Source organism: Sphaeramia orbicularis, chromosome 14, assembly GCF_902148855.1.
Source record: "Sphaeramia orbicularis chromosome 14, fSphaOr1.1, whole genome shotgun sequence".
In the NCBI taxonomy this organism is placed as follows: Eukaryota; Metazoa; Chordata; class Actinopteri; order Kurtiformes; family Apogonidae; genus Sphaeramia; species Sphaeramia orbicularis.
Genome location: NC_043970.1, coordinates 12583759 through 12610210, shown reverse-complemented (window position 1 = coordinate 12610210; position 26452 = coordinate 12583759). Strand labels below are relative to the sequence as shown.

Genomic DNA, 26452 nt, shown 5'->3' with positions numbered 1-26452 from the left:
ACGTTTATATCTATAAACTACCCTCTAAAATGTGAATAAAATGAACAACCTGAAATTTCTTAAGAAAAATAAGTGTAATTTTAATAATTTTATGCCTCCGCTTATCATTTACACATGTGCATTACCACTAATTGGTCGCACTGGATCTATAAATACACAAAAAATATAGAAAAAAACAATATTGTTAAAATTACACTTATTTTCTTAGGACATTTCACGCTGTTCATATTTGTTCAGCTTCTTCACATTTTTTTGTGAAGGGATAGTTTGTAAATGCTCGCATTTTCATGTAATTTGACTTTTTTACACTAAAACAAAGAGAACTAGAAGCACTTGGAGCAGACCTCCGCCAAGGCAGATCAGTGCCCCGGATTTGGATGAAAATTTCAGGAAATGTTGATACTGGCACAAGGAACAAATGATTAAATTTTGGTGGTGATCGGGGGTGGGGGGGCCACTGATCTGCCTTGGCGGAGGTCTGCGCTGTCTTTTCAAGAAAAGCACTTGTAGAGCGCAGACCTCCGCCAAGGCAGATCAGTGCCCCCCCCACCCTGATCACCACCAAAATTTAATCATTTGTTCCTTGTGCCAGTATCAACATTTCCTGAAATTTTCATCAAAATCCATCCATAACTTTTTGCGTTATCTTGCACACAGACAGACAAACCAACGCTGACAAAAACATAACCTCCTTGGCGGGGGTAAAAATTTGTAACGGTCATTATTTATAGGTTATTATGATAGTAGTTTACTGATCTGACCCACTTGAGACCAAAACAGGGCTTTATGAGGCCCCTGAACGAAAATGATTTTGACGCTGTTGATTGTTAATATCTTCAGTGTTTCACAAATTCATCCCACAGGCCAGAGTGGACCATTAGGTGGGCCGGTTTTGGCCCATGGGTGGTATGTTTGACACCCCTGCCTTAGGCTTTATGGGCGGTTCTGAGGGTGTGTTGTTATTGTTTTTATTGGACTCTAAACAATGCATGTTTGCATCATGTTAAACTACATCCACATTTCCTAATTGTGCAAAGTGCAATGTATTAGCTGCAGCTTTTCCTACTGATTACCGACTGTGGTGACCTGAAGGAGTTCAGTGTGTCCTCCACACCTTCATAATGAACCACAAATGCTTAAAAAAACACACAAAAAACAAACACTAGCAGCACCAAAAGTGAAGAAACAGAAAAAGTCTGCTGATGTTTTCTTCTGTAAATACTCAAAATGAAAAATCTCATGAAAAACCTAATGGAATTTGTAAATGTATACGTATATATATATTTGCATTTACTGTACATCCAAATGTGCATAAACTTTATTAAAAAACAAATTCCAGTACTTAACCTAAATCCAACACAAACTTAGGAAAACCTAACATTGTGTTTTTTGTTTTTTTGTTCTCCTGCTTCAGAAAAAAAATCTCTTTAAAAATGTGTATTAGTGCTGAGTTAGTGTAATACACACACACACACACACATACACACATTAAAGTCCCACTAGGAATGGACATAAACTACTAACTTTGTAATATTAACACTACAAACAGTGAGTAATGGAGTGATCTGTGCAATATAGAGTAATTACAGTTGTATTCAGAGCATTTAAAGTGGAGAGGGGATGTTTAGAAGTTATTTATTTAATGATTAAAAGCTGTATGGTGTCGATGACGCTGAATTAAAGGGTCGGTTTATAATATTTAGCTGGAGGTGAATTTGCAGATTACAGACTATAGTTAACTCTTTCCTTGAAGGGAAAAAAAATCTACACTCAAACACAGTAATGTAACAAAGGAAGCTGCGTGAAATCCGCTGTGAAACAGAACAAAAGTAGATGTTTTTTCCAAAATCTTCAAAATCTCCCAGACTGAACCTTTAAGGTGATCCATGACGTCTAATGTCAGATATTGTTACATTTTTGTCCATTGCCGTTAGAATCAGTCAAAAGTTTGGCCTTGATGAGGTTTGTGTGTACAGTGTACATACAAATAAAAGCTTTTTTATTGTTCGTTAATGCTGGTTAAACTCTTCAGTTTCAATGAAAATCTCATCTTTTAACCCTTTAACCCCTGAGACATTATTTCAGTGAAACAGGCTGTTTGTTTGGTATTTGCATCTGTTTCAGTGTCATAAAAGCTGCTGTGAGTATGTGCTTGTGTTCCTTTTCTTCAGTGGTTTTTGCTTTACTGTGTGTTTTAGGGTCAAAACAGGGTGGAAAAACAAAAAGACAAAGAGATGAATTGAAGTTTGACAGGTTTTTACTAAATAATGCACTCAGAATGTACATCAGTAAGAGATTTAGGATGTTGAACATGAACTGTGAACTGGATCACACTGAAGAACAAGGATTTGAATTTTGGCCCAGTAGTTTTTGTTTTGGGACTGTTTTTTTTTTCTAAAACAGTCCAGCTGCTTTTGGCACCTGGTTGAAACAGTTACGTGGTCAAAATCACCACAACACTGCAAACAGTAAAAAACAAAAACGACAAGGAAAACAGAGTAAAAAAGAAAAAAAAAAAGCCCAAACCATCTGTTTTTATAGCGAGTAGGTCTCACCCACTGCTCTGTGTTTTACCCCCCCTTACATAAGTGGTGGGGGGTGCTCTGAGCATGCTCAGATGTCTGTGGAAAGTACAAGGTCTATTCTATCAAAACATTAAAAATTTTTCCCTATTGAGCAAACGGTTGAATTTTTCGGAATATTTCAAATAAATCCTACATACAGAACACTAACCACAGACACATCAGGGGTTAAAGGGTTAAATGAAAACAGAAAAGGTTGTAGGGGTCAGAGGAATCCCACAGGTCCCAGTTTTTACAGTTATATTATTTGGTCTAGTTTAGTTGTACTTTTTTTTTTTTTTTTTTTTTTTGCTGGCTTAGCTCTAACATTGGTGGCGGGTTTCGATGGTGTTGATTTGTTTGTCTCACAGCAGTGTTGATGATTGATCCTAACCCTCTACACTTTCTTAAATCCACTCCCACCCTCCATACTCCTTACATCATCTCTGTCTGCCCCCCCACCCTCACCCCTCCTCTCCAATCAGTCGACCACCTCTTCTGCTTCATGTCTGGATGGATCTCATCACTCTAGATAAGCCTCCTCTCACTTAAACCTCCGACTTCATACATTATGAGAAACAAAAATGGTGACCTTTGAAATATTCTTGACATTTCCTCATAAATGTGGAGCTTTACTTATTAAAGTTGAACAGACAAGTGCATATAAAAAGTGACATTTTAAAAGGTCATTACATCTGGTCAGTGAAATGTTTGAAGTCGAAAAGGTCATTATCTCATGGTCCCTCATCCTAATGACTTAACTCCAAATTAACTAATATCACAGGTCATGAGTGGATCTCTGAAGGTAATGAGTGGAGGCCTTTTTAGAGCGAGGTTTGATCCCAACCTGAGATGAAGAGACCACTCGTATAAACCCAGGATGTGGTCTGGTCTCTAAAACAGGAGATTCCACCTCAGCGGACCCCCTCCTCCTGGACCAGTACGTGGCGGTGACGGACTACGAGAAGCAGGAGAGCTCCGAGATCAGCCTCCATGTGGGTCAGGTGGTGGAAGTGATCGAGAAGAATGAGTCTGGTGAGTCACGCGTAGAGGGGGAAGGGTCAGCGGCGCCTTTACGTCAGTGTAATACAGGTGGGTCAGCGTTTTCCTCACTCTGTCCATCCGATGCTCATGTAGGCTGGTGGTTCGTGAGCTCCGAGGACGCCCAGGGGTGGGTCCCCGCCACCTGCCTCGAGGCCCAGGACGACCCTGATGACTTCAGTCTCCCTGGAGAAGAAGGTACGGAACGCTTCAAGTCAACCGGTTTTTATTTAGTCAGTTTATCTTAAAGGCAACTTCATGTTGACATCATATTTTGTGTAATATCTTTGTATTATCATTACTGCCCAAAAGTTAGACATTTAAGAAGCAATACTGTAGAATTATACTGTTTTCATCTGGAATAACAAATGTGTATTTATTGTAATTCATGTTGTTCATTCATTCATTGTGTGCAATAGTGAACATGTAATAATGTTAAAAATAAGTTTCAAGCCGCTCAAAATAACGACTTGATTTCATGCAAATTTTCTGACACTGAGATTTCATTAGATATGATTAGGCTGGAGATTTATTACAGAATTAACATCACTGAAAAAAATAAATAAAAAAGCTGTCAATAGCCACTAGCGAACTACGTCTTTAACTAGTTATGCTCTCAAAAACAGCTGTTAATGATAGATACAGATAGGTTTTATGTTACATACTATGCACCAGACTTAATATACAGGGTGTCCATAAAGTCTCTTTACAATTTAACACATTTATTACAAAAGCAAATGAATGGAAAGAATGTGTGGAAATTATTACAAAATGAAAAGTAGATATTGAAGTTTTTTGCCTAATTTAATTCACCTCTATATAGACCACAGATGTCAAGGGTGCGGCCCAGGGACCAAATTCGGCCCGCCAAAGGCTCCAATCTGGCCCCTGGAATGAATTAGTGAAATGCAACAATTACACTGAAGATATTAACAGTCAAAGATGTTAAAATAATTTAAGGTCAGTTTGATCTAAAATGGGTCAGACCAGTAAAATACTATCATAATAAACTATAAATAATGAAAACCACAAAATTTGCTCCTTTTTTACTGTAAAAAAATAAATAAACAAAAGTAAAATTACACAAAAACTTTTATATTTACAGACTAGCCTTTTACAAAAAATGTAAATAACCAGAACAAATAAGAACAATATCTTATGAGAATTCAGTGTAATTGCACTAATATTCTGTCTGTTATTATATGTTTTGTATATTTGTAGATCCACTGGGATCTGTACGTTGTAATGAACATGTGAAAATGAGAAGCTGAGGCAAAATAATGACATGAATTGTTAAAATTCCACTTTTTTTTCTTTTCTTAATTTCATTTTGTTCATAGTTGTTCATGTTTTTCACAATTCTTTAAAGAACAGTTTGTAGATGTAAAACATTTTGATCATATAATTTTACTTTTTTCCGCTCTAAAACATAGAAGTTAGACATACAGATTTTGGAATTGATATTATTTATATATTCTTCTGTTATTGTTTTACTGGTCTGGCCCACTTCAGGTCATTTTGGGCTGTATGTGGCCCCTGAACTAATATGAGTTTGACACCCCTGATATAGACAGTTGTATGAAGCACATCCAGACGGTACTGGATTTGTTTCCGTGTTGGCTGTAGCATAGACTAGTGCGTTAGTGACTTCAGATTTTTTCAGATCGACTTATTTGTCAGTAAAGTAAAAGTCGAGTCGACTTGTCGTATGATGACTTCATCACATTGACAGCGGAGGAACAACACAGACACACAACCGTTCAACAATGAGCAACTTGTACAAACGTTCACTGTAACATTAACAATGTACAGTTAAGAGCAGAATAAAAAACTAAGACACGAGCATCAACAGTCCTTCTCGGACATTTAACCAAAACAAAACATTGGTTAACACCTTGAATTTTCTTTTAAATTTAAGTGCACAACATAAAGTGGGAAAAAGGTTCAGACAGCGGCAGAAAAGATGCACAGCATGTTAGAGAAAAGAGTGCATTGTCTTCATGAAATAAATGAACAGAATAATCAAACACACTGGCTGTCCAAATTATTATTCAGTATTGGTGGTGCTTACATGGTTCACAGAACATTACTGAGACCGTAGTTTTTCTAGATCAGTCAGTTTAGTTCCTACTCTGAGTCGTCTTCTTCCTTCAGTCTTGGCCTTGCACTAGTGATGCACGGGTCGTTTTTTCGTTTTTTTTTTTTTTTTTTTAAGCCACTTTGTGGAATTTTTTGACCTGCCCCACAAATAAAGTAACATTTTTTGGACCCGCACCAACCTGAGCCGGGTCCGCTGATCCGCGCATCACTGCCGCTCACTGTGCTCCATGTTTTCATGTAGAAAGATGAGAGTATCGACATGCACTGAATGACGGCTTGCACACTGTCGGGTGATGGCAAGGGAGAAAGAATAACGCACGACTAGTCAACTCCTCCAAAGTAACTTCGACGTGTGCCACAGACGTCGATGCATCGACAAACCGACTTTTCAGTTAATGCCCTAGCATAGACTCATCAATGGTATCAATAACATCAGTGATCTTTTACTTCCAGTCATTGATGTCCCATATCTTTGTTCAATACACGATATCTTTAACATAACTCAAGAAATCCAGGACAGTGATATCTGGTGAATGAGGTGTCCAGGGGATTGGACCATCCCTTCCCTTCCACCGGTCTGGAAATGTTTGACTTAGGAACCCACCAACATGCAGTCCCCAATGTGGTGGTGCACCATCTACTTGAAAAATGATGGCTGGTTGAAGGTCATCCAGTTGTGGTGACACATATTCAGTCAAAAAGTCAAAGTAAACATTTGCAGTGATTGATCTCTCGTTGAAGAAAAATGTACCAGTGATTTGTTTGCACATGATCCCACAATGTGATTAAAAACTTAGATAACCTTTGAGTACATAGAACAAATCTGATGAACGTATCTCATCAATTGTTTTTGAAATATTTTTTGTAATTGTAAAGAGGCTTTGTGGACCCCCTGGATTATTACAGCATCACTAGCTAGCAGGATCATCGTCTAAACAGCAGAACCAACTGTGTTTAAGAGTCAGCACAGCCTAGTTTGAACATTGTTTCTATGTCAGCATCGATTTCATGTTCTACTGGCATTTTAAGGGTTGTACCAGCTGAAATAGTTTAATCATAGGCAGACATACTAACCTAAATCTTAAACTTATAACTTAAACCTTAAAAAAAAATTTAATATGATGCCGTTTTGCACCACAAAACATACATGACTGGGGGTGGGAGTAAATAAGTTTTACTTCTTCTCGCTCCCTTTCGGGCTACTAGGGGTGTTTATTAATAGTGAATTATTGTATATATTTGCATATATTTGTGTACACGTAATGATGTGTATATAATATGTGGATGGTATATTATCTCTGTCTTATTGTGAAATTGAAACAACACTGTCCATAGAGTGCACAAGCTCGAAATTAACCAATCAATCAAAGGTCTCCATATTTTGGACACCATCATATCCTTTTAACAGGATGTAAACTAACATCAATATAATATTTTACAAGGTCACAAAGCAGGTAACTTGACTAAGTTTCACTTTAGACACTAATGCTACAACGGTGGCAAGTAAATAAATAAATAAGGTTCGACAGCTTTCTATGTAATAGTTACTAATTATAACACTTAACCATCATATGTTTATTGCTAAGTTATTTCGTTCTATCTTTAGATAGACATTTTATTCAGTTAATCATAATACTTTGTCTAAGTTTAAGGACATTTTGTGATTAACTGTTAAACCCTTTATTTATTTATTGCTGTTTGCCTCTGCTATTTTGTGACAGGATATTCAAAACCAGCTGCACATGAGATCACATAATGATAAACATGTATGAAAGAATCGAATGTTTAACTGATGGTCACAGGAGGAGAAAACTGAATTTTGTTAGTTTGAGCCTTTGTTACGTCTCTGTGGTGCAACCAAACATGACTTCAGCATTAAACTGACTAGTTTCAACCTATTGTTGAGAACTTATCATTTATGATTAACTGAATACTCATTATGCAACTGAGTCTTTTTTACACCAAAACTAGGAATCACAACCTTCAAACAGCTGTTTTAATAAAACATGTTGGTATGTGTTAGTGATTCCTCTTGTTGTAGTATTGGGGTAGTAATGGATCATACATCCAAGAGTGGAAAAGAGTTTTCAGACACCCTTAAAATTATACATAATCTCAAATATGTTGTGAAATATTTGTGGAAAAATCTTTTTTTGTGTTTCAAAAGATGTGGCTGCATCAGACAGACACAAACAAATGCAAATGTTTTTTGGTTTATTGTTAACAAGAAAAAATAACAAAAATTTTTTCAACAGTTTCAAGGGGCATTATTTTGCTGAAACATCCAGTTTTGACCTTGACTGAACGGAGCATGTGCAGAAGGGATCATGTGGGTTTGGAAAATGGAACAATACTGAGAGCTTAATGACTAAACACTGATTCTTAATGTCATATATGACGAATGCATGGGGTGTCCAAAACCTTTTTTCCACTTCTGTAGAATACTATTTACATTACTGTCTAATCTTGCCAAGTTGTAGATAAATCGTCCTTTCTTCTGTGTCCAACAGCAATAAAAAAAAAACATATTTTAGGATGACAAATTCCTCAGGATAGCCTAAGTAACATTCACTTCCTATTTGCTCACCTCCTGCCACACTTATTGTGCTGTGACGTCAGTGCCCCGGAGGTTCTGGTCACTGCCGAGGCACATGGGCCGTCGCAGAACTTTAGGGGATCTATTCAGCACAGGCTTTGGGCAAGGTGGAGCGCACGCCTTTCTTTTCCCCCTATTCTGTGTGTGGGTGTGTGTGCGTGTGTGTGCGTGTGCGTGCGTGCGTTCGTGTGCACGCGTATGTGCACACAGCATGTTTGTTCATCTATGTATGTGCATGCAGTGTATGTTGCATGCAACATCCAAGCATGACAATTAAACCCTTGCATGCAAAGTGAATGGTAGATTTTGTACTAATGTGTGATACAAAAACCAGCATTAATGTAATAATAGTGGAACAGTTGTATTATTACATAGTCTTTCTATCTTCTATTTCTGTAAGTGATGCTACAGTAATAGTAAAACTAAACATAGTAGAAATGTCTGCATTTCTAGTGCAGGTTTGTTAATATTCTTGCAGGATGTGTGTCCGTTTTGTGTTTATCTTACGTCTTCTTACTCCACGAGATGCTGCTCAAGCCTGGCCTCATAAAAAAAAAAAAATTAGATCATGTAAAATTAATGCAGTTCTAGATGTCATATGATTTTTTATTTTGCAATGGTTTTGGTAAAATATTAAATTCTCTCAAACCTCTGCATTTTACGAATGGATCTATGTTCGTGTTGCTTGTTTGGATGCTGACATTCCCAACATATCTGTAAAATGAATGAACTTTTTACAGTGTTTTTTACTGTAACGTTAATGAAGAAAAGGTCAGATGGAAACTTTAGGTCCAACACAAACCCTTGTTCTCCCAGTGTGATACTGCGATCCCAAGCTATTATTCCCCTACAGCTTTGACCTGTGCTCCCTCTGTGTGAATCTACACATTTGTCAAAACACACATTATGTTCTTACGTTTAACAGCTCTGTTTGTTTTCCAACTCCAGAGGAGAAGTATTCAGTGGTATACCCGTACTCGGCCCGGGACCAGGATGAGATCGACCTGGAGAGGGGGATGATTGTCGAGGTGATTCAGAAGAACTTGGAGGGCTGGTGGAAGATCAGGTAAGAAAAAAATAATTAATGATACCATTCATCCCCCATCACCCAGGATTTGAAATGGAAATTATAGCGATTATACAAATGATTCACAACATGGGTTCCTTGTTTAAGTTCCGAAAATGACTAAGAAAAGAAAGATCTATTAACTTTCACTTTTTTCTGTGTAATCATTGGACCATCTGACTTTTCTTACTGTATTATTAACGATCCCCTCCAGTCAAAACACACTAAAATTATTCTGTATAAATAATAATTAGATCTGATAAATTCAACACAAAAACTTCAGTCACTTCATTTAAAATCTATGTAAATAACATGTCTGGGATCTTTGAATATGTGATTTATTTATTTATTTTTAAAAAATAATTTATTAATTTTTTTTTTTGTAATCCAATCCAACTCTATTTGTAAAGCAATTTAAAACAACCACAGTGGACCAAAGTGCTGTACAGAAGAATAAATGAAACCAAAATGACAATAAAATGCAAGAATAGATTAAAAGACATAAAACAGCAGTACAATTAAAAACAATAAAAATAAACCAATACCAAATAAACAATAGAATAATACTACATTCAAACATCTCACATGGTGTCAAAAGCCAAGGAGAAAAGATGGGTTTTAAGATTATTAATAATACTTTTGCAATCATTTTAAAAGTTAAACAGATGAATGTTTCCTACTCTCCTAGAAGTTCCTTTTCACTGTCTGAACAGTGTTAGCGTCTGGTTTCTATAGAGCATTTGTCAAAGATGCTTTCAGCATCCTGATCAGCTTCATTGGAGACTTTTGTGCATCTGTAACCTCTTACACCTGGCTACTGTTCCGTCTTTGTTGCCATGGTAATGCGACGTGTCAGCTAAAAGCTCAACAAAACCAATTTTCGGAAAACAAAATGCAAATCAAATGACAAGCACTTAAATGGATAAATATTTAAAACAAGCTGACAGTCTGAGACCAGTGCATGTCATGAATAATTTAATAAAACAGACAAATGCAACAAAGTATTATTTCTCTACAGCATAAACTGAACGAACCAAAGTGGAGCGTTATGAAGCCATGATTCTGATTTTTATTGTAGCTGTTTTCTGATCATAACTTAGTTTTATATCAGTGTAGCCTCTACTATTGGTTACTCTATGGTTTTGTGTCACATTGGAATGATTCCGCTGGAAACAAACGGTTTATTGCTTTATAGTTACAGGGGTTGGACAAAATAATGGAAACACCTTAAAAAATCAACAAAATATAATTTAATATGGTGTAGGTCCGCCTTTTGCGGCAATTACAGCCTCAATTCTCCGAGGTATTGATTCATACAACTTGTGAATTGTTTCCAAAGGAATTTTAAGCCATTCTTCAGTTAGAATACCCTCCAACTCTTTTAGAGACGATGGCGGTGGAAATCGACGTCTTACTTGAATCTCTAAAACTGACCATAAATGCTCAATAATGTTGAGGTCTGGGGACTGTGCCGGCCATACGAGATGCTCAATTTCATTAGAATGTTCCTCATGCCATTCTTTAACAATTCTAGCTGTATGGATTGGGGCATTATCATCTTGAAGTGAAGGTGTTTCCATTATTTTATCCAACCCCTGTATTGCTGTTATAATGGTTCCAGAGTCTCTGAAGCTACGCTCTAAAACAGGGGTGTCAGACATGCAGCCCGAGGGCCAAAACTGGCTCATCAAAGCTCCTGAAAGGAGATGAGTTTGACCCCCCTGCTCTAAATGTTCACAGGTCAACAGTTATACATGTGTGTTCGTCTTCCAGGTACCAGGGCCGCGAGGGCTGGGCCCCAGCCTCATACCTGAAGAAGGCTGACATTCAGATCCAGAAGCACTCAGCAGGTGCCGCTGCCCACGCCAGCACCAACGACCTGGATGGGTTTTCCAGACCTCAAAACAATGCAGCGAAAGAGAACAAAGACAACCAGAAGGAGAACAGACTGTCCATATTCTCTGACAACAACAAAAGTAGTAAGTGAAGCTAACGACAGGTCCAAGGCTCTTCATTATGACTCCAGTAAGATCATGTGTTGGTAGCTTTAAATACACAATCTGTTTCCTAATATTCCTGTGTTTAAAATGTGTGAGTTTGGTCATAATTGAACACAACCGTGTTGGATGCTTCTGCATCAGTCCCCAAAGTCTAAAATAATAATATTAACGCTACCATTTATTGATCTTTATTTTGTCTCATCATCTGTATTGTTTGGATTCAGACACAAAACTCAGGCAAATAAAATCTAAATCTAGTGGTTGAAGTCTTTTTATACCCCCGCCCTATAGGGGATATAGTAATACCAGAAATTCCATCTGTCTTTTCATCCGTCCATCTGTCCGAGATTTTTGTCCAACCACTTTCTTGAAGATTCTTTTCAGATTTGACACATTTTCTTTACCACCAGGAGAGGTGCAGTGCACAGTATGATGGCTGCGTTTAGATTAGATTTAGATTAGATAGAACTTTATTTATCTTTTGGGCAGAGTCCTCGGGAAATTGAGGTTCCAATAACAACGAATTGTGTTATTGTGTCTCTGCCACACAAGAAATACCAAAATAGCATTACAATACCTATTAAAAAAAAAAACAGTTGTGAAAAATTGCAATTGCACATTGGAAAGTACTGGTAGAAACAGCAAGTAGCAAAGTAGTAATAATAAAGTAGTAGTAGTAATGATAATGATACAGAGCTTGTTAATGTATTGTATGTATTATGTTATTACGTTATATATTTCTTATGATTTTTTTAAATTTTTTTTTACTTTGAACATTCACCTGGCCGATTTCTGGAAGACTATTTACCCAATTCAGCAGATAAAGTGCAATCAGATTGAAAGTTAAGACTTGGACAGAATAATGTTTGTCTTGGTTTGACTGAACTACCCAAAAAGGACAGTAATTTAATTTAAAGATAATTTACAATTATCTTGTATTTAAAATTCAAAATGAATCCCTGACTAGGCAGGTTCTCAGTGAGCAGGAGGGGGCAGAGTGTTATGTGGCAGTGGGGTTAGTAGTAAGCTCTGCTGACTTTTTTGTTTGTTTTTATTTTTCTAGTGAACTGAATCTTGAAATCCATACTGTCAGTGTTGGGCGGAAACTTCTTATGTCCAAAATGGTTATTTTCAGGAAAGTGGAAAAATAACATATATTCTAAATAAATGAACGGAGTTAAGAGATGTAGTCGCAAGCTGTTTCAACACTTGTCATTGGTTAAAACTTTCTAAAACCATCAGGCCAACGTGAAGACTGACCAAAAACAAAAGACCAAAGATGGACTTATAAGGTTTCCGTCCGACAGCGATGATATAATGGTTTGTATTGTGTATGTATTGTGTGCTCTGCCACAGCACAGTAAATAACCTATTTGTGCCTGTCTTTTGCTTCCACAGAAGTGGGATCCAGACACAGACCTCCTCCCCGTAGAGATCTGACTATTGTAAGAGACCCTGTTGAATCAGACACATGATGCTATGGTGGTTCTAGTTTCCAGTCGTTTTATTTTCCAGTTCTCTATATGACCTGTTTGTTTCTGTCTCACCTCCTGCAGCCACGTGGAACGAGCCTCCCCAAACCACCAGTTCCTCCTCAAGTTGAAGAGGAGTTCTACACCATAGCAGATTTCCAGACCACCATCCCTGATGGTATTAGCTTCCAGGCAGGAGTCAAAGTCGAGGTGAGGCACACACTTCCCAAAGCTGTATTAAACAGAAAGAGGTATTTCTGAAGACAGTTTAGGCCTGGACTATAAATCCACTTCTACTTACCCAGGATGTGTCTTTGTTACCTGGTTTGACAAAACCCAGCATCTACAGCCCTGTAAAAGGTGTGATAATAGTGGTTATTAACCTAAGTTTGACACAGTTTAGCTTTAGTTGAAGCTCCTTTAGTGTTAAAGAACAATAAAGAAGAGTGAAAACATCCAATCAAAGTAGGTTTGTTGGCAAATCTTGTCATGTTAACAAGTCCAAGCTTTTATTACTCACCCTATGATAGAATAGAATATATTTTACTGTCATTCTAATAAGTACAAGAGAATCTAAAAGTGCCATCCCATCTGTACATCATATATAAAACCTACTATAAACATACAAATAAAAGCAGCTGAAATAAATGAGTAAAAAAAGAACTAAGCAGAACCCACCACTCACACACAAGCATACATTCTGTTATTCACTAATCCCTTTGAAACATTTACACATCAGATGTGTTTTTCTGTTTTGTGTGGTGATTGATGTTTGGTAAAAACTGTTTTTGAATCTGTTTGTCCTTGTAAAATACTGGGGAAAAAATCAAGTAAACAATTTGTATTATTACCTCTGCCAGGAGGTATTGTGATCGCTTTGTGTGTGTGTGTGCGTGTTTGTTTGTTTGTTAGCAAGATAACTCAAAAAGTTATGGATGGATTTTCAGGAAATTTTCAGGAAATGTTGATACTGGCACAAGGAAGAAATGATTAAATTTTGGTGGTGATTGGGGTGGGGGGAGGTGGGGGCACGGGGGCCCACTGATCTGCCTTGGCGGAGGTCTGCGCTCTCCGAGTGCTTTTCTTGTGAGGTGATTATTATCTATTTAATTAAAAGTAATGTTACTTCCTGTTCCTGTAGGTGATTGAGAAGAATGCGAGTGGTTGGTGGTACATCCAGATCGACGACAAAGAGGGCTGGGCTCCTGCCACCTTTATCGACAAGTATAAGAAGACCAGTAATGCCCTGCGACCCAACTTCCTTGCCCCGTTGCCCAATGAGATGGAGCGACTGACAATGGAAGATGGAGGTTCTTCAAATGTAGGAGCTGAGGACAACTGGTCCAAGCCTTTACCAGATGAGCCCACCACAGCCTCAGAGTCCTTTACCCGGCCTAAGCTGAGAGACTGGAAGTCCAATGCTAACAAGGGGGGCTTCTCTGGACCTCTTCCCCCAGCTCCAGCTGCCCCCCCAGGGGAGGAGAAACCAGCTCTGCCCCCTCGAAGGGAGTCCATTCATAAGAGCTTTGAGTTGGAAATAGCAGAGAAACCCAGATCTGACCATTCTAAACCTTTGCCCCCTAAGCCACCAGCCCCAGGAGTCATCATGCCACTGGTCACACCTAAAGCAGCCCCCTTCAAACCAGAAAAAACCCCCGAGGCCAAGAAGGAAGACAAGAGCAAGGCCCTACACCTTCGCAACGAGATGGGTCTAGAATGTGGCCACAAGGTCTCTGCCAAAGAGGTGAAGAAGTTTAACCTGAAACCTGTTCCCAAACAACCGCCAAAACCCAAACCAGAGCCACCGGAGGAGAAACCAGAGACCGCCCCCCCTGCAGTGTTTCTGAAGGCCAAGCCAGTGGTCAAGCCTAAACCTGTTCCAGCTGCCAAACCAGATCCTCCAGCAGAGAATAAACTGGACATCACAAACCTCCGAAGCAAGCTGAGGCCGTCAAAACCTGCAGAACCCAGCTCAGACGCGAACCATCAGAATGGTAGTCCAGCAGTGGCAAACAGCCCCCGCCCCAAATCACCCCCCAGTTCACCCCCAATTCACATCCCCACTCTGAATAACGGCAAGAGCACCGAAGAACCAAAGCTCCCCCCAAAACACGTCAATGGTCACAGCCAGGAGAGCTCCTCCCCTCCTGCAAAACCAGCAGTCCCGCCTCACAAGGAAGTCCCTCAGAGACCACCTGCCATGGCTCCAAGAAGACCCCCACCTCCAAAGAAGACCGACCCCTCTAGCCCGACTGAGGTCAAACCTCCACCTGTTCTGAAAGACGCCCAGGACCCTCCCAAGGCCGGACCGCCCCAGCTCAGCAGACCCCCTCCACCTAAACCCAAAGGGTTCACTCCTCCAAACAAAGAGAAGGACGAGTCCAAGGTCAATAAAGTCCCGATTCCGCCGAAGCCCCAAGTGAAGAGCGAGAAGCCGGGACCGCCCAAAGACAAGCTGCCCCCTTTACTCAGAGAGCCCAGTAAGGAGGAGCTGTACTTGGCTGTGGCGGACTTTGAGGGGGACGAACAAACGTCGGGGTTTAAGGTGGGTACGGTGTTCGAGGTGCTGGAGAAAAACAGCAGCGGCTGGTGGTTCTGTAAAAACCTAGGAGGAGAAAACGAGAGCTGGATCCCCTCAAATTACCTGAGCAAGAAACCGTAAGACAGAAATGTGTTCAGTCATGAAATAAAGACGTCAACGGAACATCTAAAAGAACAAAAATGCTTTGTATGAAGGGTTTTGTAATAACTGATAGTTAACAGGTAATACAGCCTTTATTAATACTATAAATGTGCTTATGAACATCATGAAAGCTTTATGAGGTTTGGGATAAATGAGACCACAGTTCAGTTTATCTTCTTACACATTATAGCTATTGTGAAACCTCCACTAAGGTTTATTGTTGCTGTTTAGGTTAATACTTAATTATTCATTTAGTAGCAGCTATCTATGCACTTACTAACAATTAATGTGTTTTAGGTTAATGAATGTCTTATTCATTTTGACAGTTTAGGTGTAGTAGCTGCAGGGGAAAAAAAAAAAAACATAAGCAGTAAATGCAAATGCAGATAAACTTAATCAGCAGAAGGACATTTAAAATCTATCAGCTCAAGAAAAGAAAGCAAAATAAAAATGATACCAAGTAACCAATTCACCTTTAAGCACCTAAGATGCAATTTGCAACAAGCAACATTATGGAATGAAACACATCTTTGAAATCTTGATATTAAAGTTGAATATTAAAAAAAAAAAACCTCTGGGCGCTTAAAGAGTTAAAAATTAAAACTATGCAGTTAACTGAGAGTAAATTAACAATTAATTAAGCAACAAAAAAAACTTGGTGAAAGTTAAAAAAAAAAAAAAAAGTAGAAAACATTAATTTAACTCAGATGTTTAAAAACAGTTCCCACCAATCCAAAGGGTTAAGTAATGTTATTAACTATCTTATAAAGGCCTTATTACCTGTTATCTGATGCTTATTTCCAAAGGCTTTTTACTACAAAGCTTTACATTGTGTCTAATTAGCATTTTTTTTATTTATAGGTATCTTTTGTAATTAACACATTTTGCTATGTTTCATTTTGATGAGGATATTCTACCTAACTGAACCAGCAATAACACAACATACCTTGTGTGGTCTCGCAATGTTTACTTTTTTTTTTTTTGTTTTGGTCTAAATATTTCAGTAGCGGAAGACGTTATCTGCTTTTCGTGCTATATTAGTCGCGGCCCGTGTCGATCCGTAGGTGATTCGCTTTAGCAGCCGTACATGTACGTACACACCCATGCCTTCAATAATACGGTGCCTCGATGTTATATGCAAAGTGCTTCATATACTGTATGCAGCTGCAGACGTAGGCCCTGTTGGCATCTCTTAAAAATAAATAAAAGAATAAAACATCCAATGCCAAAGGAGAATATACTCAATGTTCATCGTATTCATACTCAGTCTTTCCCCAGCCGTGGATAAAACTACACACAGACTGCACATGAACCTACCAGGGGGGGTTCGGGAACTAAATCTGGGGTATCAAGTGCTAGAAGAATTACAACAGGAGATGCCTTTGCCAAGTAGAGATGCTGTTAGTTGAAATAGCAACACACGTCTTAGTTTTAGTGCCATGGATATGTTTTCTATTACTGCAGAGACTTGGAAGGTCAGGTTTGTGGTTTGCACATTCTGAAGGAAGGGAAAGAATCCCACGGCGCATTTTATTAGTCTTACGTTTTTACTTTAATAGCCATGTTTTTTATACTCTAAAAACCAATGTTAAGATGATACCCCAGACTTGAAAGATGTAAAGAAAATGTATAAAAAAAAAAAAGAAAAAGAAAGAAAGAGCTTTATCTTGATCACATACCCAAAAGATTGGAATTGTGAAATGTGACTTGCCTTGCACATCTGGGCCAGATGTCCGACCAGGCAGAAGAAATTCAACATCTACCGGTGATTTGTGCAATGATCAGCAGTATTGTAAATGTACAGTCTGTTCTTTACAAACCGAAGTTTGGTGCTCAAATAGAAACAACAAAGTGTGACCAATGTATAAAAAATAATAATAATGTTTTACATTAACGCTTGACTGGTCTCAAGTGATAAAATATCATCAAAGTATTTTTATTGTACAGTAATTAGAGTCATATCTTTACTGTTTTCACTTCTCTTTTGTCTTTAACTGTGTGATAATGATGATGATGAAGAAGGGATTTTAGGAAGATAAAGCCAGAGAAAATGTGGGTCAGAAATGTTGAAACTGCCAAATGACTCAGATTTGTTTGTTTTTTTTCCCCGCTGTTCACAAAATGGAAACTAAAATATGTTAAAGTTCTAGTAGAATCTGACAAGGCTGTGAGTTGGAACACTGACGGATTGTATTTTGTGTCGGTCCATCTGTTCTGCTCCTAGTCGCCTTAATATCACACCACCTTCTGCCCTTGTTTTACACACCGCTGAGTGCATTTGAAGTCTACATATGAATAAGTGGGTCCAGTTGTATTGTTCAGGTGTGTTTCACAGATGGTTCAGTTCAATTCAAGATAAATGGATGAGACGGTTGATGGTGTCAGTGTTTCAGTATTGTATTCTATTTACTTTTTGCTATGTATTTTTTTTTTCCATTACATTGACTCTTCTTTTACTTAAGTCAATAAAAGTTTTCTGATTTTTCAGTTTAGGGCTCAGACTGTGTCTGTTTCTATTCAGAGGTAAATCAACTGAAAACTCTTCACCCAGGTACAATGAAGCACAACTCCCGATGCAACTGGTCTGTTATTGGCAGAGCTGGTGGAATACACTGAAAACGTCAAATATGACTAGTTTTCTTCTAAATAAAATGTTGACATTAGAGAATATATGGTTATAAGTTGCTTATCCATTGGACATATGCACATAACTTTACTGATATTTACTAAATGTCGAAAAAAAACAGAAGCGCGTAATATTGGTTTTTCCATTAAATCACAAATGCGATGATTTGTTTATCACAAGATGTCACAAGAAGTCGTTCTATGAACATGGCGACACGCATAAATATCTGTTTTGAATCCAGAATGCTCGTTACCCCTCTGTCCCATACTGAATTAAAAAATGGTTCAGCTTCCTTGTGTATCCACATATACAGCGTCATGTTTGTTTTAAAACTCCTCTCTTGTTGTAACCTCCATCAACATCCAGGTTTTTTTGTTCATGTGACTCTAGTTGCGCAAAAAGGTCTTTCCATTGCAGTTTTGCAAGATATACCAATTTGGCTACACCCAAACACCTGTTGCAAGCGCAAAAACTTTTCATAAAAAAACTAGAGTTTTGGCTAAATTATCGTTTCCCATTGGGCAAATTTTTATGCGCAAGTTATATCAGCACAATTTGAGGGTCAATGGAAAAGTGACTATAGAGTGTAATAGTAGCGAGATTAAAAAATGTGGTTTTAATGGAAGTCAATGGGACATAATCCCTGCATCCAACAGTGACCCAAATCTTTCCACTGCTGTGAGCTAGCTTTGGCAATGGAAATGTGTGGGGAGGAGTTTGACACATGGAACAGAGATTTTCAGGTGGGGGTCAGACATACAGACAGTGCACATAAATTATCAGTCCAATAAATTGTTGAAGTTGCTTTGAATGACATTAGGGTATAGGTGTGGGTTAGGCTGGTATCCTGCTCTTTTTCAAGTTCTCTAATCTTAGCCTGAACTGGAGAAAGCAGTGTGTCAGTGTAAAGCTGTTCTTCCCTCCTGTTAGTGAATGTTGTTTGTGTGTGTGTGTGTGTGTGTGTGTGTGTGTGTGTCACCTGTCTCCTTTGGTGATGGTAGTCAGTCTGAGTGGAACTGGTTCTGACGCTGGGGCCTCCCCTGCTGGTCATCTTGGCATTTTTCAGGACATTCCTGAGCCCAGTGTCCCTTCTGACCACAGTGGAAACACACATCTAGGTCATAGACTCGTCCTCTGCCTCCTCTGTCCCATCCATGCCCTTTGGCCCCTCTTCCATTTTGTTGAAGGCTGGTCGGAGACGGAGCTAGATGTGAGGTGGGGGGTGGCTGCTCTCCGTCTTGGCCACCATTGGCTCTGCCTGGATGTTGGGAGGGGTCTTCTTGGGAGGTGGAGTCCAGTACCTCCGGGTAAGGTAGGGGTGGAGAGGGTGATGGCAGCGGGTTTGCGTCAGGTGGAAGAGGGAGGGGCTCTCCAAGATGCACCGTTGGCTCTGGGTGGATGATAGGGAGGGACCTGTTCGTTGTCAACGTTCCACCCAGACAGAGAAGGATAGAGAGAAGAGGAAGGAGAGGTGGGGTTATGTGTATCAGTGAGTGGTCCCTTCTCTTTTCACTGCTCTGTATCTTTTAGATTCAGTACCTTCATTAACTGTTTCCAACGGCATCAAGATGAGGCCAGATAACATTGTACACGTATGTCAAGTATTGTAAGGGCAAGTGAAGTATGGTAAACCAAAAATATATATTTCTTTTTTAAAATGTATCTACAAAACTGATTTTGCTCCTACAAACCCATTTTTGCTTTTACCAAACACTTTCTGCAGTTGCAAAACTTTTCTGTGCTTCCAAACCACTCTGGCCTCTTTTTGCCATGGGGCTGTGGTTAGATGAGAGGCTTGGCCAGACCTGGTCCAGAAAGGAAGCAATATTAATGGTGATGGACAGACATCACCTCATTCACTACAATGTCTATTTCACCTTAAATAACACCACTTATTATTATTATCCGGCAGAGTGAAGTTGGCTCCGTTTTCAAGACCAGTTCTGAGATCCGTAAACAGAACCAGTTTCCTTTACAGATATTATCCTATCGTTATCTGCTGCTCATGATCATGTTAGTTTTCATCTATTATTTACGGTTTTCCCATAATTAGCAGCTGTTCGGGACCTTTTTCAGTCATAGATGAGCATGCTTGTGTCTGTGTCCTCAGTGCAGTGCACTGTTGTCATGGTAACGGCACATGTGGTCTGTGTCACAGCTGCGACAATTAAGATAATTAAGGCTCCACAAAAAAAGATACACTAATACAGATACAGTACAATTAAAAATACATCTAAATAATAAAGAATGAATGCAATTAGAATAAATATAAAAACATAAATATAATTAAGCTGAAAAACTTCCCATAAATTCTCTCTATGAAATGAATGAGCTCACCTGGGATCACAGACACAGACACATGGAACTATTCAACTAAAGGAGCCTATTTAAACACTGCTTTAACAGGACTGACACAGACTGTGGGAGGGGCTTCTCATATGATTTTTTTTTGTTTTTTATGATGTTTGTTTGGGTTTTTTTTTATCTCAATACTGTACAGCACCAGAACTGGGTATTTTTAGTTACACAGAGTCTTAAAATCACACACAAGAGAGGACTCCCTTCATGAATTTGTTGGAACTTGAAAAACATGCACAGGAACTGTTTGTGAAAATCAACTCCTGACGGGTTTTTTTTGTAGTTTTTAGTGCAAAACTTAGAAAATGTGCATTAAGTAGATAATTGATAACAGCTTACGTGACTTTTTTTTTTTCATACTTTATTTATAAAATATCGTATACACATAGACCAGAACATGGCATGGAGAAAAAAACAACATAATGCTCGAGGTGAGGCAGGAAGAAATTAAACACAATTACATAAATGGGTAAGTAAATTAAAAAAAAAAATAAAAGTAAAGGAATAAACAAGAAGAGAGAAAATAAATAAATAAATAAATAAATAAATAATTACAACTTAAATTCGTCACATAAGGCTTTAGTCTTCACAGCTTTAGGATTAGTGCAAAAGTTAAGTGTGTTTAGATAGGATTTCAAATAAGATTTAAAGACCACAAAGCTGGGTTTCTGATTGGCAAATTTGCTTGTATGTATATGAAATTTAGCTAATAAGGAAATGAGATTAAGAATAAACAATTTCCGAACAGGCAAATCAGTAATAAAGAAACCAAATAAAATATCTTCAATTTTGAATTTAAAAGAAATATCCAGCTTTCTATTTAAAAAAAAGATTGATATCACACCAAAATATTTGACAAAAGGCACATTCCCAAAAGCTTCTCATCTGAATACAGGTCTACAGAAAGTCTGTGGTGACATCAGTCCACAAACACTGACACACACATTCACAGATGAAGTGAATGGGATATATTTCTTGCTTTAACATCGCACAAGTCCACCAATCCAGCAACAGGCGAGCACATGGGTTACATTTCCTTCAGGAAATGTATGGAAGTCTAGTTCTACGCTTACAATCTCTTTGTAAAGATAAAATACAATGGGCTGTATGCACAGCACTACTACTTCCTGGACACTCTGATTAATCCAGGTGTGCCAGGTGACCACAGGAGTCACAACAAGTAGCGGACACACCTGGATTAATCAGAGTGTTCAGGAATGAAAGAGAGGAAATAAAGGAGGAAGTTCAGGAAGTGGTGGGGCTACGCATACAGCCCATTCCACAAAAACAAAAGTAGATGAAATAATACTGTGATGTGAGGTGGGCGTGGGCTGCTGAGCGGATGTGAACAGGTGTGATGTGAACAGGTGTGTGGATGTGAACAGGTGTGTGTGATTACCGGAGGGACAGACTCTTCCAGGTGTGTCCCGCAGCAGCAGCAGGCTCTAGGGCACACAGGAGACTAGGCTCCAGTATGGACACCTACACCACGGATAAAACAATGCGTGGACTCCCGTGGCAGAGTGTTCCTACAGCCCCAAAGGGTACTTAGACGGCAGGCAGAGGTCCTCCTTCTGCCACTGCCCTAACACTCCGGTCCCTCTGGAGCTGCTTGTTGGCGTCTCGCCCCGTCTCCGGTGGCTCCTGCTGTATTGTCCTATTGCAATAAAGATGATTGTGTTATTGTAAGCACTCTTCTCTGGATGATTATTGGACGGCTCTGACTTGGTGACTTTAAGTTCACCACCTCAATAGTGAGCAGAACAGACACTGAGCCCAAACACTCAACTAACATGGCGGCTAGGCGTCTGCAGGCACAGTCTGTCATTGAATTCCACTGGACAAATACTACACATACACAGTCACTACTGATGCACTTATCAGTCCAACAAAGTTACAACAGTAAAACCCCACTTGTAAAGCCTACATGCGGAAAATAAGTGTACAAGTCCCACATTGTCTTTCCCCAGCTCTGACAAGCCGTCTGCCTGCCTCCCATAACTGCCCTGTTCACATTCTAGGTGATCCTGGTTCAAAGATCACCATAGATCTGTTCTACTGTTACCACTAGGTGTTCTCTACTCTTGTATGTTAACGCAAGCAAGCCAGGAAAGCTGAGTGCCTTTCTCGCTCCTTTATTCCAGTCCTCATAGACAGTTTAGGAGTGAAAAATCCCAGCCAGAAAAACAAAGTGGACATGAGTTTTATGTTGGGACTAAGTCAATCCATGTGGGCAGTTTAGCAGAATGCTTCGGTTAAACAGTGATAATTATCATTGTTTTCATATGCAAATGAGGGTGGTTAACAGTTGTGAAAAGCCTTATTGTTTCCATATTATGCAAATGAGGGTCATTAACAGCCGTGAATATTGTTATTACCATGCTAATACACAGTGCTAATACTTGGCTACAGCTAGCAAATTCCATAGGAATGAATGACAAGGCAGTAAGATGCATGCGCAGAAAAGCATGTCTTAAATTTCCAAGAGTAAGGCCAGAAGATTTGTAGTCAATAAAACTAGATAAAATAAAGCTCTAAATATTATCAAATTGTAGTAAAATACAGCGCTTAAGAAAAAGAGTCCATTCTGCTATCAGTTTGAAAAAGCTTAAAGTAATAGGAAAAGGCAGTGGTCCGATGGGAACCCACCGGACCACTGCCCCTGTGAACTATGGACGACAGGCTGGCAACCAAGGACCTACCAGCCAACCCCGAGCAGAGCCGGTGCTCCCCCTGCCTGTCAGCCCAACGCCCGATCTAGGAGCGACCACGTGGCTACTCCAGCGCTGGGATTCAAAGCAGACCCCCAGAACCTCCTCTACCCAAGCCTGGATTAACCATATGGGCAACTGGGCAATTGCCCAGGGGCCCGCACCCACTGAAGGGCCCTGGGTAGCTCGGGCATAACGAAAGTATCTGGTTATCTTTTGCTTATAAATGAAACTGTCCGCAGCCCAGAGCCATTGCCCTGCACAGAAACCCTGCTCCTGCTGTCTGTGACCGTGAACTGAGACCCTCTCATCATTGGTCAGTCCAAAAAGCAAATCAGCGGTGATGCAAATCAACGTGCATGCACTAAGCGGATGTGAGACGTCAAGAACAAAACATTGCAAACATGGAGAACCAGCCAAGTGGGAGCGCCAAACGAAAATTAAAAAAGGAGAGGGACATTAAAAAAGCTGAAAATTTAAAGAACATACCTAATACCAGCGGAACTGCCTCCAGATTAATCCTGGAAAAACAAAGGAGCTGGTGGTGGACTTTCGCCGGCACAAGGCCTCCCCTCCCTCTCCGGTGAACATCCAGGGAACAGACATTGAGATAGTGGACTGTTACAAGTACCTGGGTGTTCACCTGAACCATAACCTGGACTGGGCTGCCAACACCCAGGCTCTTTTCAAGAAGGACCAAAGCAGACTACATCTACTGCGGAGACTGAGGTCCTTCGGAGTGCAGGAAGCTCTTCTGAGGACCTTTTACGACTCTGTAGTGGCATCTGCCATCCTCTACAGTGTGGTCTGCTGGAGCAGCAGCATCACGGCAGCAGAGAGGAAAAGACTGAACAAACTGGTGAAGAAAGCCGGTTCGGTCCTAGGCTGCAGTCTCGATCCAGTCGAGGGAGTGGGGGACAGAAGAATGACAGCAAAGCTGTCATCAATCATGGACAATGTCTCCCACCCCCTACATGAGGCTGTAAGAGCCCTGGAAAGCACCATCAGTGACCGGCTTCTTCACCCACGCTGCACGAAGGAGAGCTACTGCAGGTCCTTCCTTCTCTCTGCTGTCAGACTCCACAATCAGTCCTGCTCCCAGTAGATCACCACATATGTGGTCTACATATGTGGTGTAATAACAACCCTCCCTTTATCCCATCTATGCTGTATATATTCAAATCTGTATATATATATATATATATATATATATATATATATATATATATATATATATATATATATATATATATATATGTATTATAACCATTGCACTACATCATACCAAACCATATTTGCACTATCCTTTTTAAACACTTTTTTTATTCAAATTTATATGACTGTTTTTATGTGTATGTTTATGTGTATGTTCCATGCTGCTGATAACACTGTGAATTTCCCCATTGTGGGATCAATAAAGGAATATCTTATCTTATCTTAAAATAGGTAATTTCTTTACTGTGGCTAACATTAGCAGCTGCTCTGCTAACGCAGCTCAGGTTCACAGCGTCGAAGAAGAGCTCCCGGCATCTTCAGCTGACGTCAACTCTTCTGTGAGTGAGACCATTGAGGGACACGGTGATGGCTCTCCATGCACACCTCCATCTGAGCCGCCCGTCGATTCAACGAGCTGCCTCTGTACTTCAGCGTCTCTACTCCATGGGGATCCTGCACTATGGGGGCACCTTACGGAGCAGCTCCGAGCAGAGGCGATCTACCGAGGACCTGCAGCTTTCCAGAACTGGGCTGCCAGGTATCCTGCATCGGTAAGGGAGTCCGGTCTTGGGACTAGGACACGCTCCCTCACGAACGATTTGCTACGTTGTCGTCTCCCAAACAACGACATTGTTCCAAGGGAATGGCTTCTTTACTCACCATCAACAGGATCAGTTTATTGCTATGCGTGCAAACTCCTGTCATCCCAAAAGCATGCATTTATCTGTGGAAACATCCGGAGAGAATTACTGATCACGAAAAGAGCACAGGTTTCTTATTTATTTTTTTGTGAAAATGGAGGACACTTCCCTCTCTTTCTAATGTAGTGGATCAATTTTAGATTATACTGATGCTAATGTGTTTGTTTTCATATCATATGCAAGTGAGTGGCCTTGACCAGAGGCTATAGTGGTGCACGTGTAGTTCTACGAGCATTTACACATTTGTACATCAAAATGCATTTGATGATAGTTAGATATTGAAGTATGGGGTATATTTACATATATTCCTGGAATTTATTCTGTATTTTGCCAGATTATAGGGATCCTGGGGTTGTGATGATGGGGCCCTTGAATATTGTTGCCCAGGGTACAATGAAGCGTTAATCTGGCCCTGCCTCTTCCTCATCACCTATCTCCTCCCAGCTTCACCACTAGGCCACCCAGTCCACGGGGGATAGAACTAGGCACTGACTGGTATTTAAGCTTGACAATACAGCATGTACAGTGCATTGCAGCAAAGCTAAAGGTAAAAACGCGATGCTGCTATGACACGCTACGCTATGCTATTAGCAAGCTATCCCATGGCGACGCTGCAGATGCTATATAAGCTAGCACAAAACCTCCACAAGAAAACAAGCTCAGGTCGGTTGTCATATGTTTCCCAGAGTTTAAGACCAAAGAGCTTATGCTGCGATCTGCCTGGAATAAAAACACATGGAGTGGTAAGGAAGACGCGTGTTCTTTGAGCAGGACTACATGAGCCACATACTGGCAAAGAGGAAAGCTGAACGGCTCCGTTAGAAGGGAGATGAAGGAAAAAGGCGTTCCTTTACAAATGCAAGGCTGCCTGTTCACCTGAACATGTCATCTGATGTGCAGGAGGCAGCTGTTGATCTGTGGACAAGACAAGTGATTGACCCGGTTACTCCAATCACCAAGACAAAATCATGGGAGACACGGGTGACACAACGGCAGGTGGGTCATCCTGCAGAAACGGTGGAAGTGCTGTCACTTACTTTTGCACGCACCAAAATACTTTAAGTTGACCTAATGATCACATTAACTACATATGTTTAATAAAGAAAGTCTGTCTTTGCAATGACACAAATAGAAAACTTAGTGAAAATAAATATAAAATATATATAAAATGGCAGTTCTTGTCATGTTCATCATACAAGGAAGTGAAGCCCATAGATGTCATTTAAAAATACTTTTTTTTTCATTCATATGTACATAACATTACATACAATGAATACAACATTGATATGGTAAAGAAATAGAAATTATCATTAATAATATCA

General features: G+C 39.7%; 1 protein-coding gene across 4 annotated transcripts in view; it reads left to right on the top strand.

Moving 5' to 3' along the window:
- The window catches only part of sh3pxd2b (SH3 and PX domains 2B), a 93554-nt gene extending 75548 nt beyond the window's left edge, over positions 1-18006 (top strand). For 2 of the 4 annotated variants that reach the window (XM_030154659.1, XM_030154658.1), the window contains 8 exons: positions 3465-3596; positions 3699-3800; positions 8322-8405; positions 9247-9364; positions 11138-11343; positions 12763-12809; positions 12921-13046; positions 13978-18006. In XM_030154659.1, the coding sequence (XP_030010519.1) occupies positions 3465-3596; positions 3699-3800; positions 8322-8405; positions 9247-9364; positions 11138-11343; positions 12763-12809; positions 12921-13046; positions 13978-15498 (2336 nt within the window). In that variant the 3' untranslated portion in view covers positions 15499-18006. The remainder of the gene's footprint in view (positions 1-3464; positions 3597-3698; positions 3801-8321; positions 8406-9246; positions 9365-11137; positions 11344-12762; positions 12810-12920; positions 13047-13977) is intronic. The other 2 variants (XM_030154661.1, XM_030154660.1) reach the window with 1 other exon arrangement.
- The last annotated feature ends 8446 nt before the right edge of the window (positions 18007-26452 follow it).